Source organism: Ranitomeya imitator, chromosome 3, assembly GCF_032444005.1.
Source record: "Ranitomeya imitator isolate aRanImi1 chromosome 3, aRanImi1.pri, whole genome shotgun sequence".
Classification (NCBI taxonomy): domain Eukaryota; kingdom Metazoa; phylum Chordata; class Amphibia; order Anura; family Dendrobatidae; genus Ranitomeya; species Ranitomeya imitator.
The window spans coordinates 728637033-728656478 of NC_091284.1; the positions used below are offsets into that span (position 1 = coordinate 728637033).

Below are 19446 nucleotides of genomic sequence, written 5' to 3' on the forward strand. Positions count from 1 at the left end.
CTCCGTCTCCTCCTCTCCAGCCGGTATTATGACAGCTTCAGGGGTGAGTGTGTGTCTACCCTATTTTAAGCTGATTATACTCCCTCTTTCATCTAATTCCCTAGGTTAAAAGAACAGGGAAATCCAAACATAAGCAATGTGCCTTATGCTCTCAGCCGCTCCCGGATACCTATTTAAAAAAGTTATGCCAGTCTTGCATCGAATCCACCTTACGAGAGGAGTCTTCAGTAAGGTCGGATGATATACGTAGCATAAGAGAGGAGTTGCGAGCCTTTCGAAACTCGGATAAAGTTCCTGGAAGTAGGAAGAAATACAGCTCTCCTATATCTGAACAGTCATCTGAGGTTGAGGATAAGGAGTCGGACAGTTCCCAAGAGGTTATATCCTCGGAGGGTGAACAGGATACATGTTTCCCTACAGAAAGCATTGACAATTTAGTCAGATCAGTACGTAACACCATGGGTATGGAAGATACTAAGACCCTTAAAACACCACAGGACGTGATGTTTGCTGGCCTGTCCGAGAAAAAGAGACCTTCCTTTCCTATTATTCCAGCAATATAGGAGTTAGTCAAAAAAGAGTGGGAAAGCCAGGGTCAAAGAGGGTTGCCGTCTTCCTCAAAACGTCGCTATCCCTTTAATGACGAGGATTTCTCCAAATGGGCAAAAGCCCCAAAAGTAGATGCGGCAGTGGCATCCACTTCTAAGAAATCTTTATTGCCTGTTGAAGATTCAGGATCCTTGCAAGACCCGCTCGATCGGAAAGCAGACTCCCTTTTAAAAAGAGCTTGGGAATCCTGTACAGGAGCTTTTAGACCAGCTATCTCGGCCACATGTACTGCTAGATCCATGATGGTTTGGTTGAATGATCTGGAAGAAGGCTTAAAAGGTGGCCTTTCCCGCAATAAACTCATGTAATCTATTCCGTTAATTAGAGGAGCTACTGCCTTTTTGGCAGATTCTTCGGCTGATTCCATCCGATTAGCAGCCAAATCAGCAGGTCTAACCAACGCGGCTCGCCGCGCCTTGTGGCTAAAGGGGTGGAAAGGAGATCCACAAACAAAATCCAAGTTATGTGGTCTGCCCTGCCAGGGTGAGTACCTATTTGGTACTCAGTTAGATGAGATCATTACCAAAGCGGGTGAGAGGAAGAAAGGGTTCCCCAATAACACTTATCTTCCATCTTATAGGAGAGCGTTCCGAAAGCCCATGTTCAACAGAAGACGGGACTATAAAAACCAGGACCGTTGGGCTAATAAGGACTTTAAGCAGAAGGGAGCCTTCTTCGGAAAACGCCCTTTCAAACCTGAGGATAAACCCCGCTAGGACAGATCTACCCGTTGGTGGTAGGTTGTCCTTCTCCACACAATGGCTGGCAATAACCTCTAATTCATGGGCAACTAGCCTTATAACTACAGGCCTAAAATTAAGATTTTCTCAAGTTCCCCCGGACTCGTTTTGTTTGACTTCCTTAGGTTCACCATCACAACAAGAGGCCTTGGAACAGGAAATAATAACTCTCCTGTCCAAAGGAGTATTAGTGGAAGTCCCTTTTCATCAAAAAGGAAGGGGATTTTATTCCCCTTTATTTTTGATTTCGAAACCCGACGGATCATATAGAACAATAATTAACCTTAAGAGACTAAACGTCTTCTTAGAGAACCAAACTTTTAAAATGGAATCCATTCGGTCAACTGTTAAGCTTCTGTTTCCCCATTGCTTCATGGCAGTTCTTGACCTTAAAGGGACACTGTCACCTGAATTTGGAGGGAACAATCTTCAGCCATGGAGGCGGGGTTTTGGGGTTTTTGATTCACCCTTTCCTTACCCGCTGGCTGCAATATTGGATTGAAGTTCATTCTCTGTCCTCCATAGTACACGCCTGCACAAGGCAAGATTACCTTGTGCAGGCATGTACTACGGAGGACAGAGAATGAACTTCAATCCAATATTGCAGCCAGCATGCAGCCAGCGGGTAAGGAAAGGGTGAATCAAAAACACAAAAACCCCGCCTCCATGGCTGAAGATTGTTCCCTCCAAATTCAGGTGACAGTGTCCCTTTAAAGATGCATACTATCATCTTCCAATCTTCAGAGAGCATCAACAATATCTACGGGTGGCAGTTATGGTCAAAGGTCAGATACGGCATTATCAATACACATCAATGCCCTTTGGACTATCAATAGCCCCTAGAGTTTTCACAAAACTGATGTCAGAGGTAATGTCATATTTGAAGTTAAAAGATACCCTCATAATACCCTATTTAGATGACCTATTGATAGTCGGGAACTCTTTCTCAATGTCATCAACGCTTATCTGATTCAATTTCATCCCTACAGGGGTTAGGGTGGTTAGTAAATTGGGAAAAATCTAGATTGTCCCCCACAACTGAGCAAAAATTTTTAGGAATTATTCTAGACTCTACAAATCAAATGTGCTTTCTTCCCGAGTCAAAACAAATAGCAATCATAAACAAAGTACAATCAGTGATTAACCACCCCCTAATTTCCCTAAGAGAAGGTATGTCCCTTCTTGGATCCTTCACTTCTTGTATTCCAGCTGTTCCGTGGGCCCAATTCCATAGCAGGAAATTGCAGTATACAATACTTCGTGAGGAAGAAAGGTTACATGGCCGATTAGATACTCGTATTTACTTAACAACAGACGTGATACAATCTCTCACTTGGTGGTTAAATCCGAATCATTTTTCCAGTGGGGTCCCCTGGGTGGTTAAACCATCAAAAACTGTTTTCACTGACGCCAGTCCTAGTGGTTGGGGAGCACATTTAGAAGACCAAATAGTGCAAGGTCTGTGGTCTCCTAGAGAATCAGATGATTCTTCTAATAAAAAAGAGCTGAAGGCTGTTTATCATGCCTTATCTGAATTTCTTCCGCAGCTACACGGAACACATACAAGAGTCTTCTCAGACAACATGACAGCGGTAGCATATATAAACCACCAAGGAGGAACAAGATCGGAAGGACTCATGTCTATAGCCAACGATATTCTAGCCATGGCAGAGGAACACCTCCTGTCCCTATCAGCGCTACATGTGAGAGGAATCGACAATTCGAGAGCAGATTTCCTCAGTCGCCACACTCTCCACCAAGGAGAGTGGGTTCTAAATCGTCGTATCTTTTATATGATAATAAAAAAGTGGGGCACTCCCGAGATAGATCTCTTTGCGACAAGACAAAACGGGCAAGTCAAAAAATTCGCATCATTGTTCCGATCTGACAATCCAGATATCTTCGACGCCCTACAAGTACCATGGGTATTCAAGAAGGCATATGCCTTTCCCCCGCTGATACTACTTCCGACAGTGATCAGGAAGATAATGGAGGACAGAGCAAACGTGATCCTAATTGCTCCGTTCTGGCCCAAGAGGCCATGGTTTTCCTGGCTGAGAGCCATGTCAATCTCAGACCCATGGATCCTCCCGGAGGATCGGGATCTTCTCTTCCAGGGCCCCTTCAACCACCCTCAGGTGAAGGGTCTACGGTTAACAGCCTGGAACTTGAGAGGCAGCTGCTAAAGATGAGAGGATTCTCAAACAAAGTGATTGACACTCTACTACTAAGTAGAAAAAAGTCCACTACCTCCATCTATGCAAGAGTGTGGAAAAAATTTCTAAACCTCTACCCAACGGCCCTGTCAAACGAAATTCATATTCCTATAATTCTAGAATTTCTTCAAAAAGGGCGCGATCTAGGTCTGGCAGTCAGTACCTTAAAAGTACACATTTCTGCGTTGGGGGCTTTATATGGTCTTGATATCGCAGGTAATAAGTGGGTAGCCAGATTTGTTGCAGCATGCCAGAGGTCAGAGACAGTTCGAATTCCCCATGTACCACCTTGGGATGTTAATTTAGTTCTCGAAGCTCTTACAGATCACCCTTTTGAGCCTCTACATTCAGCTCACATAAAACATGTCTCCCTCAAGACAGCTTTTCTTGTCGCCTTAGTATCAGCGAGAAGAGTAAGTGACATACAGGCACTATCGATAGATCCTTCCTTTATGTCTATATTCCCAGATAGAGTTGTCCTTAAGACAGACCCTTCATACTTACCTAAACTATGCACTAAATTTCACAGATCACAAGAAATTTTCCTTCCCTCCTTCTATGATAACCCTACAAGTCAGGAAGAACAAAAATACCACACATTAGATGTGAGGAGAGCCATATTAGCCTATTTGGATAGGACTAGTGCCTGGAGGAAGAGCAGGGCTCTCTTTGTTTCTTTCCAGGGTCATAGGAAAGGAGCTGGAATCACGAAGGGTACTTTATCTCGGTGGATTCGAGATGCAATATGTCTGGCCTATTCATCCAAAGGGGAGAATCCGCCTGAGACCGTAAGAGCACATTCCACCCGGGCGATTGCATCATCCTGGGCTGAACGAGCGGAGGTTCCGTTAGAACAGATATGTAAGGCCGCAACCTGGTCTTCACCTACTACCTTCTATAATCACTATAGATTAGATTTATCTGCCTCATCTGACTTGTCCTTCGGTAGATCAGTCCTTAACACGGTGATCCCTCCCAAATGACTATCTCTGAAAGTCTCTCAAGTGGGTGCTGTCGTGGCGAAGAGAAAACACCGGATTACGTACCGGTAATGCTCTTTTATAGAGCCACGACAGCACCCCTTCACTTCCCACCCTTATAGGTTTTTTATTTAGAAGCACGGTTAAGGGTGTTTGGTTCTTATAGTTAGCCATACTTAAGTTAACTAGTTATAAACGATGATATTGAATGACCTACTAAAGTCTGGTGGGCGGTTCCTCGCAATCTCTGTAAACCCAACTGTGGGAGCGAGGGGGACCGCCCCTTTTATTCTCTCCATAGGGTTTCCTGTTCCTAGGGGCGGATCCCCTCTCTCAAGTGGGTGCTGTCGTGGCTCTATAAAAGAGCATTACCGGTACGTAATCCAGTGTTTTTTTTTTTTTTTTTTCGGAATAAATTTGAATCGGCAAATAAAATGATTAAATGCATGTTATACATGCGATCATGCTGTGGCGTCTGGCTGCGGAATGTAAGGTTTTTTTTTTTTGTTTGTTTGTTTTTTCCAATACATATAATTGTATGTAAACCAGGTGGCAGGTCAGTGAGGGATCAGTGACCTGTCAGAAGCCATACAGATGAATACCTAATCAGAGCACCACATGAAGCCCCCCCCACAGGCTGCCCCGGAGCACGAGCATAACATTAACTCAAAACTGAAAATAAAGATTACACAACAACCACAAGACGGATTTCATCAACCAAGGTCTCATTTTAATCAGGTTCCCTTTAATCCATGGGTGTTTTTATAGGTCCATATTTTTCGGACTATAAGATTGGGGAAAAAAAAATTGGGAGAAAAATGGGGGATGCGTCTTGTAGTGCGAATCCAGGCTTACAGGGGGGGTTGCGGCAGTGGTAGCAGCGGCGGAAGAGGTGTGGCGATAATGCGGCGGTGGGCGGTGCGGAGTGCACCTGAGCAGGGTCCTTTCCTCAGGATGTTAGCGGCAGAAATGTGGCAATGCCGCGGCTCGGTGTCCATGACGAGCAGAGCCGAGTGCATCACTGGTTTCCCTGTGGCCATCTTCCTGAAGCCGTGGGCAGCGCTTGGCTTCAGGAAAATGGCCGTCGAGATCTCAATCTGCGCACGCCCGGCCTCCGACAACAGTTTTCCTGAGCCTCCGGCTGCCTGCAGCTTCAGGGACATGACCACATGGAAACCGTGGACATTAAATACTTAAACCAATCAATGTATGGTTGGAGAGTTTGGTTGAAATGCATTAATGACTATACACCAGAAAAATAGCGTAAAAAAACTTGCAAATCATGGCTCCCAGATTTTATGGAAAGTAGGTGAGGCTTAGCAGCAGAGGCTGTAATCTCCTGCAGCCCAACACATTATCAATTAAATCTGAACTCGGCGTAAATTATAGTTAAATCTGAAGACTGGTGTATGGAAATCCGGTCTTCATACATCTTTGTGTGTGTCTGTGGATTTACACTTGTAGATCCAGGTAATGATGTCAGGGTATGACGCAGCCGCCGTCTGAGGAAGCCGCAGCCTTGTAATGCCAGGGTGACAGATCGGCCAGGAAATCCTCCTGGACTTTTCTTGAACAATGGAGTGGAAACTAGACAGGTTTATTTTTATTACACTGATATTATACAAGATTAAAATACATAATGATTTATATTACATGGTACAACACTTTCTGTATATAGTCAGCCCCCAGAGATGCAGCAAGTAACATAGTAACATAGTAACATAGTTAGTAAGGCCGAAAAAAGACATTTGTCCATCCAGTTCAGCCTATATTCCATCATAATAAATCCCCAGATCTACGTCCTTCTACAGAACCTAATTGTATGATACAATATTGTTCTGCTCCAGGAAGACATCCAGGCCTCTCTTGAACCCCTCGACTGAGTTCGCCATCACCACCTCCTCAGGCAAGCAATTCCAGATTCTCACTGCCCTAACAGTAAAGAATCCTCTTCTATGTTGGTGGAAAAACCTTCTCTCCTCCAGACGCAAAGAATGCCCCCTTGTGCCCGTCACCTTCCTTGGTATAAACAGATCCTCAGCGAGATATTTGTATTGTCCCCTTATATACTTATACATGGTTATTAGATCGCCCCTCAGTCGTCTTTTTTCTAGACTAAATAATCCTAATTTCGCTAATCTATCTGGGTATTGTAGTTCTCCCATCCCCTTTATTAATTTTGTTGCCCTCCTTTGTACTCTCTCTAGTTCCATTATATCCTTCCTGAGCACCGGTGCCCAAAACTGGACACAGTACTCCATGTGCGGTCTAACTAGGGATTTGTACAGAGGCAGTATAATGCTCTCATCATGTGTATCCAGACCTCTTTTAATGCACCCCATGATCCTGTTTGCCTTGGCAGCTGCTGCCTGGCACTGGCTGCCAAGTGATATATTCCACAGAAGACTTGAAAGTCTTAAAATCGAGGAGCTTAGAGGTTTTATCATGAAGTATGTGTAGATGCCACAGTTCATTCCCTCACTTGCTTTTTTCCCACTTTCTCTAGCTTTTCCTTGATCGGTGATGTTCTTTTGTCGGCAGGGCTTCTGTCTGTTATGACAGTGATCTATGTTTTACAAGACGCTTGTGACCATGTTCTATATCGTTTTCTCTCAGACTCTATAATGGGAGAGCAAAGGGACGTCAGTTCGGTACAAAGTGCAGCTCAGGTGATCGGATTGGTTGTGGTATAGAGCCCAGCTCTTTCCATGTACAGACGGCTCAGATTTTCTTTACAAAGAATGGAAAACGGGTAAGGCAGAGACTCCACATTTATCTTGCCTGTTTCTAAAGTTCCTATTTGTGTTGGGTAATAGTTGATGCTGGTGTTCTTCTGTTTCCCAATGCAGGTTGGCAGCACTGTGATGCCCTTATCTCCCGATGGCCTGTTCCCGGCAGTGGGCATGCACTCTTTAGGTGAAGAAGTCCGCCTTCATTTAAATGCAGAACTTGGCTGCGAAGATGATGACAGCATAATGATGGTGGACAGCTACGAGGACGAGTGGGGAAGGCTACATGATGTCAGAGTTTCTGGCACGGTAGGAAATTTTCCATGCATAGTGCCATTCCACATCATTATTTATGTAGGATGCAGAAGGCTGATTGTTTGCACCTTGTGATGAACCCTCTATATCTGCCCCCCATGACGTCCTCTCTATATGGTAGACCTAGATACTGAAATGCTTACCTCCTGGAGAGTTTTCTTTACTTGGGGGATGTTGTGAAGGGAAAGGATTCTACAATCATCCACCATTGTCTTCCTTGGATGTCCAAGCATTTCAGAGTTCCCAAGCTCACCAGTGCACTTTTTTTTTTTCGCAGAATGTGCTACCTGACTTGGCCATTCTTAACATTTCTTCCATCTCTCTGATGTATTTCTTATTTTTTTCCCACCTATTGATGGTCTGCTTCACTTCCATTGTGAGCACCTTCTACTGCATGTTGTGGGTTCGCAGCAACAGCCTAGAAATTCAAATGCCACAACAGGAATTGGCTCAAGACGTTTTACTTGCTTAATTGATGATGAATTGGCAAAGGAATAGCCCATGCAGCATATTCAAAAGCTTTTGAGATAATTGTCATATATTACCTTTGGGCTGGGCATTATATTGACGTGGTCTCCTATGGCTGTGTACTGCTAGTAGGGCTCAGTCCTTCTCAGCCCTTATCCACATGCATGTCAATTGACAAACAGTAAGGTCTTCAATATTAGTTGGGACTGTCCCAATTACGGTGACCATGGAGTGGTGGGATGGATTTCAAATTTTTCATTTTTTTTTCATCAAAAAACATGTTAACTAAGTTACATATATTATTTTCATGCACTATGCTATTTATTTACTGCAGAGTATTTAATAATTCTGTTTGTCTTTGCTTTTTTTTTTTTAAATGTTAAGCGGCTGCACACCAGTTTATATCCCAGTTCGTACGATTTTTTTTTTTTTCTTCAGTCTTCATGTTATGGGTTCACGGCAACAACCTCCAAATTCAAATGCCACACCTGGAATCAGCTCCGGGCGTTTGTGTCCGGGGGGAAAAGATATGCCCCCCGGTCAGACTACAGATATGGCGGGCAAATTATAAAAACGAACATTTCTGCGTTGGAAGGGACCCCAAATAAAAGAGCCACTTTGACAGAATGCAGCATTAGTGCTGCACAAGGTGGCTCTTTTAGTTAAAAACGCCTGGGGTGGGGGTGACAGGTTACCTCTAAGAGTCTACACTTTAAGCCCATATTGATGATGTAACTGTATCTTGAATAATATATTTTGGTTAACAGCCAAAGGTTATGTCGCTGTCAAAATATTTCTGGAACTAACTGTATATGGAAGAGTGATGAATAATTCATATTTAACAAACAACATTACATATGACTTTTTTTCCACTTGAAAGACATACTTGTAATTAAAGGCTCTTGTTTAAGACTGTCATAATGTAGCTACCTCTAATATCCACCATTATTATTTTCCTTTCAGCTCCTAGAGTATGTTGGTAAAGGAAAAAGTATAATCGATGTGGGTCTGGCACAGGCTCGTCATTCTCTCAGCACTCGGAGTCATTACTTTGAGGTGGAAATCGTTGACCCCGGAGAAAAGTGTTATATTGCGCTAGGACTAGCAAGGAAGGTGAGCATGGTTTAGGCGGTTTTGCCTAGTCTCAGCCCTAAGTCTTACAAGCTGCTCCTTGAATTAGTTCAAAGGGTAATGTCTCCTAGTTTTTCATGGATTCTGTATTTTATCCATTAGAGATGAGGTTGGGAAACCATCATATAAAGTCTATGGCCACCTATAGATACCCTTAGATGCTCGTATATATAAAAAATAAACAAACAAAAAAATGGCCAGTCATTTTGCCTACATAACTGGCTCCATGCGCTCATCCGCATAATGGGTGGGTGCGGAGTCCAACCTCACTAACATGTATTGGCCATCAATTGACGCACAGATGGCACACTGATCGAAACATATGGCCATATGGAGATTTTCTTTATTGCCAAATAACACAGGTCATTTTTTTGTTATTCAGGATTACCCAAAAAACAGGCACCCGGGCTGGAGTCGTGGCTCTGTCGCATATCATGCGGGTATGTGTTTTCATATATTGTACCTCCTTAGTTGCAAGAAAAGCTGGAAGAGAGGATGGCTTCTGAATAAATAAATGCGCTATTTTTCTGCCTTGACCATAATTCTGGTGATTTTGTCTGTTCTATGCATAATGCAGCCTATCTCTTGTGTTTGAGTCTCCCCACGGCTTCTCTAATCGGCATGGCGTGGTTAGTTTCCGTCATATGACAAGTCCTTCGTTATTTTTTTTCCACTTTTCACATCATAATGGAACTTGAACAGGATTTTATTTTGTGATTACGGTATATTCTTTTTGGTCAATCCCTTTTTAAACACAACTTCCTCTCTATAGAAAAAAGGAAACTCGTACAAATCCCACAGCCACTGTCCTTTTGGCATTGCCAATACCGCAGACACCGTGGTCAGATCGGCATGGAAGACATTTAGCTGTGTAAATAGCTTGAACAGTAACGGCGCCACGTCTGGCTGTGACTGGTAATGCAGTCATCCTGGTATTGGGAACAAAACACTGTTTTGCTTTTTTCTCTATAAAAGGCCCATTCTGTGCTCCTAAAATACCATTTTTACCTGCTTAATCACTCCAGTAATTGACCGCCCTTTTAGCCGATGATTGATAGTTTAATGTAAATGGGCATAATCCTTTTTTTTTTTTTTTCCCAACTTTTTCATGATAAATTAACATGTAGTAGATTTATCACAGAATCTTCCATCCATCCATCTGAATGCGGTTTTCTGCAGCATGTGCAAGTACAACCCCTTGCAATCCCGTGTGGATACTTTCAGATGATATATCTGATATATGCGGCTGGTTCTTGTAGCCTGTTGGCAGGTGATAAACTTGTACAAGGAAAGCGGCTAAAGCAGGAGAATATATAAGAATGTGAATGGGGAAGTCCTCAATAGAAATCAGTATCTAAAGCAAATGTACATATAGACGTGGCAAAATTGTTAGGCCATGTTCACACGTTCAGTATTTGGTCAGTATTTTAAGACTGTCCCACTTTTTGGATTTGGCTTACAAATACTGACGTAAAATACTGACCAAACACTGAACATATGAATATGGCCTTAGTCCCCTTCTGATAAAGTAAGAAAAACCCACAGTGGTCACTTAAAAACCTTGACACTCAAGTAATTTTTAAGTTATTAGTAATATTAGTAATTTTATTATAATTATTTGCAAAACATATTCCACAGCGCTTTACAATTCAGAGGTTGATATACAGTATGAGCCCCCGACATATCCTCCTATATACATAAAAATATACCATTCACTTGAAAAAAAAAAAATAAAAAAAGCCACATACTCGCTCTGCTCCTGTTTTCCATGCACTGAGCCTCAGCAGTAGTGTGATGAAATGACGTCATTGCATCTGCTGTCTCACATGCTGATTGGTGGCAGATAGTAGGCGCCCCCTCCTCCACCAATGTGTTCACTGCCCTCTGCATCCTGAGGATGCTGAGAGCGGTGACAGTGAGCGGCGGCGGGTGGGAGAGGGCATGGTGCTGCCCGTGGGCCACTGTTTCAGTCCGTCGGCTGTGTGTCTGTGGGACATTTTTGGCCCGCAGGCCGCAGTTTGCCCAGGTCTGCTATGAGACTGTCTCAAAACATCTTGATGTTCCCGTTACTACAGATGCACATATTATTCTGTGAGTGTAGCCAACCTCCCTGGACAGGGCCACAAGAGGAAAATTGGTGAAAATTGAAAAGATGGATATTTCGAATGGTAACCAATGAATCTAGAAGAAATTCCAAAGAGGTTAGAGGTGAACTCCAAGGTCTAGGTAAGAAGTGTCAGATCGCACCATCCGTCACTGTCTTGGCCAAAGTGGAATTCATGGAAGACGACTGAGAAAACCACTGACAGCAAATCATGAAGGCAAAACTCTAAATGCATTTTGATAAACCTCAAAGCTTCTGGGAGAAAAGTCCTTTGAACAGATGAGACAAAAGTGTTTTTTTTTTTTTTTTGGCAAATCGCAACAGGTCTGTTTACTGATGCAAAAATGAAGCCTACAAAGAAAAGATCATTGTACCTACTGTGAAACGTGGAGGAGGCTTGGTTATGTTTTGGGGCTGCTTTTCTACATCTGGTACAGAGATTCTTGAATCTGTACAGAGTACAATGAAATTTCAAGACCATAAAGTCATTCTTTAGCCAAATGTGCTGCCTAGTGTCAGTTTCATCTGAGTCACAGGACTTGGGTTCTCCATCAGGATAATGACCCAAAACACAGCTAAAAAATTCCAAGAATGGCAAAGAGCAAAGAACTGGACTATTGTGAAATGGCTCCTATGAGATCTGATCAAAATACTATTGAATATCTGTGGAAGGAACTGAATCATGCTGTCTGGAGCAGGGACCTTCTCACCTGAGACAACGGGAGCAGTTTACTTGCGAGAATTGGGCCAAAATATCTGTGTACAGGTGCAGAAGTCTCATTGAGGGTTAGAGAAATCGTTTGTAGTGATTGTCTCAAAAGGTTGTGCGCCAAACTATTGAGCTAAAGCCATCACTCCAGTGTTGTGGTTTTGTTATTATTTTTTTATTTTTTTTTTATTCATCTTTGGAGTGTTTCTTTACATCCAATCCTGTCCTCTTTCTGGCTTTTTCATCTGTTTTTGCAGCCGTTTCGGTCAGTCTCTTGCAGTTTGTGACCTGCCGGCTGCTGTGTCGCACTGGAGGTCCCTGATCAATGTAACTCTGAGCACTGAGAGCTTGTGACGTAGCTCCTGACTTCTGGCCAGTCAGAAGCAGCGCTCACAAGATGGCACCGCAGGACTGGTGGAGCGGCACCGGAAAACTGTGCCGCCGCCAGAGGGTGAGTATATGACTGGGGGCAGAAAACTAAAATTTAAAGCGCCTCTTTGGCTGTGAAAAAAACAAAACACTGGAGTGGTGCTATCATTTTTGTCTAGATAAAATTTAATTTTTTATTTATTTTTTTTTGTTTTCTTTTTAACTTTTCTGTTGAACCAAAATTCAAAAGCAATGTGTGATTGTCATTAGTTGGTATTCAGTAAATTTAAATTGAAAATTGCTTTCAACAGTTTCGAGCTATTTCGGTGACCAATGTTGTTTTTTTTTTTGTTTGTTTTTTTTCTTACATTAACAGAAAGGTACTAACAATTTTGTCTCCGTCTGTAAACGGCATGTAACGAAGAACTAGGGAGTTCAAAGGTTGGAATTGTGTAATCTCTCTCCTGTCCTACAGATCTTTTTATGGAATATACACTAATGAAAATGTTAATAATTTTGGAATACACATTGGTTTTATTTTCTCGCATGTACCAGATCCCTTACTACCTTGTAGCATGTACCCATGTATCCGTATGTCATGTAGAAGTGAAGTGTTGGCACTGCTCTGTTCCTTACGTTGCAGATGACGGGAAGATCTTCCATGGAAGTGGAGTTGGGGATCCATTTGGTCCACGCTGTTATAAGGGAGATATAATGGGCTGTGGGATAATGTTTCCAAGGGACTATATCTTCGACAGTGAAGGTATGAAGACTAAAGGGCTGTTCCCAGCTCATATATTTAGGGAGCACGACCTCTGCTGTTTCTTAGCAGGATGCTGATGTTCTTCACTATCCATATGTAATATGTAACCTCAGTCTGACGGCCTTTTCCATAGGAGAAAGTGATGATAGCAGCGACATGAAGGAAATGAGGCTGCAGCCGCGTGGAGTTAGGAATGTTATGTACCTCCGGCGAGAGCAGCAGCAAGATGAGGATGGAGAGGAGGAAGACGAGGAAGAAGAGGAGGACATCGAGCGGGATCACGAGGGCAAGAAAGTCGTGGTAAGTGTTAGAACAGTTTCCCACCTTGATGCCTCTAATAAAAAGGAAAACCATCCATCTTGCTTCGTTGAGCTCCAACCATGGAGTATAGTCTGTATATTGTAAAGCCTCAGCTGAGGGCAAAGTGCAGATCAAGAAAGGGAGGCGCATTGTGAGAATGTTAGGAAGCCATTTGTTCCGAGTTCTGGAAAGCAATCATTACATTATTTTATACCATGTAATCACAAAGCAGCCCATTCATGATCCATGGCTGTGCTCCGTGCTGGGAATTGGCTACACTAAGGATTTCATAAAGACCCTCTGTATAACATAAGGAGTTGTACCGTGACGGAAAGTGGCATAATCCCGTATAAGTGTAACCGGCCGGTCACTGAGCGCTACACAATGGCCTCAGCCATGGCAGGTCTGACAATTTGTTGTAGGACTTCCCTGAAATACTAGGAACTCTATTAAAAACCAGCCAGACCTTGGTCATGGGTCCTCCTCTTCATTTTTGAAGGCTCCTTTTTCGGCGGAGTTGCTATATCGTTTATATCAAAATGAGGTAAAAAAAATAAAGGCAATGCTCTCCTTGTAACCCCCTGCTACTATGACACGGCTCAGCCAGCCATCTTGCTGGAGTAAATACACCAACGTCACAGCACATGAGACTGCTGCAGTCAATCACAGCAGTACTTGGTCATCATCTGCAGCGGTCACACGTCCCTGTGGCGGGGGTTGTCCTCTCGCCAGAAAGCAAAGCATCCGATTAGAAGCATTTTGCTGCTTCCTAAACATTGCTGTAAACTTGTGTTTCCATCTCCAGGTTTTTTTCACAAGGAATGGGAAGATCATTGGAAAGAAGGAATCCATTTTGCCTCAAGGGGGCTTCTACCCCACCATAGGAATGCTGAGCAGTGGAGAGAAGGTTAAAGTGGACCTGCACCCATTGAGTGGGTGAAAGATTGTCATCAGTGGGGAAGCACACTGCATTCATTCGCCATCTTTCCCGTACAACCCCCCTCCCCCATCATGCACGATTTGCACGTGGGCTTGTGATAGTGCTTCTTCGTGTCTGGAAACGTGTCTGTGGCCCTTGCTTGTCAATGTGGGCTCCGCAGTGATTATTGCCTGTATCTTTTGGCATCGCAGAAGACATGAAGTGACCGGAAACAAGGGAGGATGTCGGGAGAGTACCTGTGTGACTAGTGGTCGCTATAGCTCAGTATATATATTGATGCCCCCATCATCACTAACGCACATTTTTCTTTCATTAGCTACAGTGCAACTTGGGACAAAAAATTAGTCCCAGAATAGCTGCTCATACAGGAAGGTTGTCAGCCGTGAGTTACTTTACAGGCCTGGGACCTGGTGCTATATAACTATACATTATACATGCCTAGGGCATCATGTTATCTGCCGTTAGCGGGTTACATTCTAGGGCAACTCTGGTACTTAGGAGTCAGGTCACAGTGCACGTTGCCTCCAGTTGTCACAGTCCAGCTGATATGGAAGGAATCCTACATAAAAAGAAGAAAATACAGTATGGGAAATGCAATTGTGCCAACTAAGGTGGAAGTATTGCAATGTCTTCTCCTATACAGAGCGCGGCAGTGTTGTCTAGACGTTGATCAGGTTGCCAGAGATGTACAAATAGCATCCCGGCGTATTAAAACTTGTCTCAAATGCCACCATTTTGGTGGCAGGCAGCGCACATATTGTCCCCTTTCTATTGTTACCGCCCCTAATGTGGCAGGACTTGGTGTGCTCCTGCGTATGATTATAAAAGGGTGCCGGCATCCTGCCCACGTGTCGCCGGGCAGCTTTAGGCAGTCTCTTATTAGCACTTATTCTTCTTTTCTAGATACTTGCCAGGAATTCTGCCCGGTCACTCGTGGCGTCTGTGCCGTATGCCATACCTGTGTGAGAGCAGACCTCTGTGTCTGGTATATATATCATGGTGTATGCATGTATGTATGTATATATATATATAACACGGCCTATCTACCTCTACATCTGCTGCTATCGCTCCTGTGTCACTGTGGCTTTCTGTAATGGTCATTATTTGGGGAGCAGTGCCGGACAGAAGATTCTCGCTTCCTAGGCTTGGTCTTTTTTCTGTGTCTTCAGCATCCATTGAGGGTTATTTTTGGCTTAAAAATAAGAAGGGACCGTACTATAAATTGTACGTACAAGCTCTGTACCGGGGTTCACCAGGGGTATGTGACTCTCTATCCGGATTTAGTCAGAAATATTACTGTGTTTTTTGCATTCTATCCAGACCTATTTCTAGCTAGTTGGGCTACAAAACAAAATGTTGTATTTTTCATGTTGGGAACGGCAAATTTTACATCCTACAAATCTTATCAGTAGGGATCTTCCATCTCTGTTCACTTCGACATTGGTAGGTGACCATGGCTGGTGATGTCAGGGGATTCCCACTGCTCCATGTCTGGGGATACCTACTGCTCCATGGCTGGGGATGTCGGGGGATACCCACTGCTCCATGGCTGGGGATGTCGGGGGATACCCACTGCTCCATGGCTGGGGATGTCGGGGGGATACCCACTGCTCCATGGCTGGGGATGTCGGGGGGATACCCACTGCTCCATGGCTGGGGATGTCGGGGGGATACCCACTGCTCCATGGCTGGGGATGTCGGGGGATGGCCACTTCTACATGGCTGGGGATGTCTGGGGATACCCACTTCTTATCTGCTCCATTGGCTGGTATCCTGCACATGGAGGTATGTTCAGACAAACACTTTTTTTTAACATATGGAAATCTGACAGGTCATGGACCCAATGTTGGCCTACGTGCTAATTCACATGGGCTGCCTACTCGTATGGAAAAAAAATCACAGCATGTTAGGTTTAGTCTGATTCACAGGCTAGTGCACGTAAATAGCAGCCGCCAGCTATGTGGATGGATACCCGGAGCAGTCACATACACCATTTCCAGATGTGATTTGTCCAGTAAATTAAGCAGACCATGTGAGCGAAGCCTTAGGAAGTACCAGGTTACCCCTTTAAATGGAAGGTCCACTTTTATTATTAATTTTTTTTTTTTTGTTTCGAGGCATGTAACCTTACAAATAATGTAAATTACATATCTTGTCTACATCTTTATGTAGCCTGATCTATCAGTCCATACCCCTTTCATCTGTCCACATACATAGGGAAGATGGATCCTAAGATGACTGCTGGAGTGAATATACAGGATGTGAAGTCTTTTACCATGAAAACATAGGTCTGCATAGGAGCCAAAACCCAATATTGCCCATGTTTCCATCTCGATGCATTGGACAATGGTCTGTTCTGTAGGACTTGTCCTTCATACAGCCAGCTCTGTATTGGTGTATACAGACAACAGCCATATTGGGCATATGGGAGAGTCCACTGCTTGGGACTCCTCTCTGGGTCATGATAGAGACTTGCTCTCGGGGGGCCCGAGGAGACGGTGCGTTACCTGGTCAGCCATTCCTTTGAATGTGACACTACATCCTTCTGCAGGAAGAACGTCTGGCTATAGGTCACCTCTCCAAAAGGAGTAACTGGTTGCCATGGGTCGAAAAGCCAGAGCTTGGGTGATCATATTTTATTTATAAATGTTAAATATTTTTTTTTATGTTGTGAGATGAGCCCTTTTATTCCAGAATAATTCCATGGAATTATTTTTGTGCTGAACGGGTGTTTTGGCTCAAATTCAGAGAGCCCGATTAGCGATTGTTAGTGAAGGTTTTATTTCGCTCTATAGGAACCATTTTTTTCCCCCTGTGAAGGTTCCCCCATCCTAATAAACCAAATATTTGTGTGTAAATGACCAAACAGGCCAACAGTCCTGATATTGGGGTCACGGGGCCAAATCTCTTATTCGGAGGTGGAGGGTGTCTTATTGACCACTGTGCTTCTTTGCTGTACCAGGTGTCTGCTGGGGTACATCCCACGTGCACACTAGTGACGTAAGGGCCCATGTTACACAAAGTTACATCCATATCACTGAATAGTGTTGCATTCCTACCATTTCATACAAAAGTGTCAAGAACGGTTTCCTGCAGCTGAAATTTGGGTGTAAAGCACATTTCCCAGTAGGATGGAGCCCTGTAAGGGGTTATCATACATGATACTTGTTTGTCAGTGGGGGTATGACCGCTGAGACCCGACACCAATTAGCTGAATGGGGAATTCTTAATCCCTGTTCATATAGGACTGCAGTGTGCATACTTGACCGCCGCTCCATTTATTCCCCATAGAGAAGTAATGGAGCAGCTGTCGTGCATCTGACCTGCCACTCCATTTTGGAACTGCAATAAAAATTGCCGTTTCTGCTGATGGGCTGAATTCCAGTGATTGACTCCCACCACTTGTTTTCGCTGAGCACCCCCTTGTAAGCAAATTGTTGGTAACCAATGAGGATCGTTGTGCTTTACATAGCGCTGCCTCCATGGTGCCCGCCTTACACATTTATGGGTGGTGAAATATCCTATATTCTTACATTAGATTTGGAAGAATGATGTACCCCTGGCTCCCATTCCAAAACTCATTGGTCACTTGTAACAGTCCCATTAGTGCTTGGGCCAGGAATACTTGCCATTTTGTGGTCATAGCATTGCAGCTATGGAGTTTTAGGAAAAACAAATAATATTTACAATATTGGGCATCCATTGGCTTCAGCTTCCATTAAACATTTATATCGTATTTTCCCAAGCGATAATTCTTGAACACATTAATCGGAGAGGGCTTGTGATGAGTGCAAGCTCTCGTTCCTTGAGTTAGCCTATGGTGCTCGAGTCCCCGTGCCCACATGTTTTGCCGCTGTTAAGACAGTGAATAAATTTGTGGCAATTGCCTGCATGTTTTGTGGCTGTCTAATAGCAGCGAAACGTGGGCACGAGGACTCGAGCACCCCAGGCAAACTCAATGAGCCAGCATTTGTGCTCATCACTAGTAGTGACCCCGTATAGGCCCACCTTGGCCTGTGCCTTCAGGCTGTGGTAATACCTCTTTATTTGGGAGCACAACATTTTAAGACCAAAAAAAAATGGGATCAAATCTCATCAGAATAATGAAGAAAAAAAACAAATATTTAGGAAAGGTTTTCCTGCTTTGCTTTTAATGGGAACTAGCAGTCTGAGTACAAAACGGGGAGTCACTTACAGTCCTCTCTCTCCTATACCTGCGGATATCAGAAAGGATTTCTGATTGGGTCTGTTTGTTTTGTGCGGTGTTTGGCACAAGAGGAATTGTCAGATGGGAGTTTCCAGTATTCTCAGGTGCTTTAGATGAGTAGGACGTCCTGTTTCCTCGCTGTCTTGTCTGCTGCGTATGCCACCCATTATTTCCATACACCTTTGACCATTTTGATTTTGTTAACGGTTCAGCCGAATTGCACTAGAACATATCCTAATGTCTGTACATAATCGATATCCATGTTTATATACATATATTAAACACAGATCTCTATTTACCTGGTTGTCCTTGATTTTGTGTGCACTCCTATACAACAGGATGTGAGCGGGAATAATTCACTGACGCGTAAAACTGAATAAAACGTCTGTTTTATTTCAGGTCCATTTTTACATAAGATTGAAACATTTCCATAAAAGATTCTTTAAGCTTGCATAGAAAATTAAAATATCTGTTTTGTTTTATTATATAAAAGCGCAAATGCTTTTGCCAAAGTTTATTACATATATATTACATATGCTATGTATATATTATAAATAGGAAATATACTTCTCTATAGAAAGCTTCTTGTAGAATAGCTCTTCAGTATTCCCTCTTCTCTCCCCAAGAGTTGGTGTAACCTCTTTCATGTTTGTTGCCTAGGGGTGAACGGCTGGGGTGGTCCATTTATTAAAACCAAGCAAGTTACTAATATAGCTGCCGTAAGATTACATAGTCACACAACTAAATGGCTGCGGGAACAGCATATTATCATTGCAATGATAGGAGGGCGATGAAGTTGGAGTATTCACATGCACAGAATGCTGACCTGTAGCAGAATACTTCCAACATCGGAGATATTCTTCATC

The 19446-nt window shown here is 43.4% G+C and overlaps 1 protein-coding gene across 9 annotated transcripts in view; it reads left to right on the plus strand.

Annotated features, from left to right (window-relative positions):
- SPRYD3 (SPRY domain containing 3) overlaps nucleotides 1-18878 on the plus strand; it is a 59672-nt gene extending 40794 nt beyond the window's left edge. For 4 of the 9 annotated variants that reach the window (XM_069758787.1, XM_069758788.1, XM_069758789.1 and 1 more), the window contains exons 5-11: nucleotides 7162-7297; nucleotides 7395-7583; nucleotides 9021-9170; nucleotides 9571-9628; nucleotides 13014-13133; nucleotides 13267-13433; nucleotides 14239-18878. In XM_069758787.1, coding sequence (XP_069614888.1) covers nucleotides 7162-7297; nucleotides 7395-7583; nucleotides 9021-9170; nucleotides 9571-9628; nucleotides 13014-13133; nucleotides 13267-13433; nucleotides 14239-14373 — 955 coding nt within the window. In that variant the 3' untranslated portion in view covers nucleotides 14374-18878. Of the gene's footprint in view, nucleotides 1-4616; nucleotides 4920-5123; nucleotides 5268-7161; nucleotides 7298-7394; nucleotides 7584-9020; nucleotides 9171-9570; nucleotides 9629-13013; nucleotides 13134-13266; nucleotides 13434-14238 lie in introns of those variants that run through there. The other 5 variants (XR_011319403.1, XR_011319405.1, XR_011319404.1 and 2 more) reach the window with 3 other exon arrangements.
- Nucleotides 18879-19446: the final 568 nt, after the last annotated feature.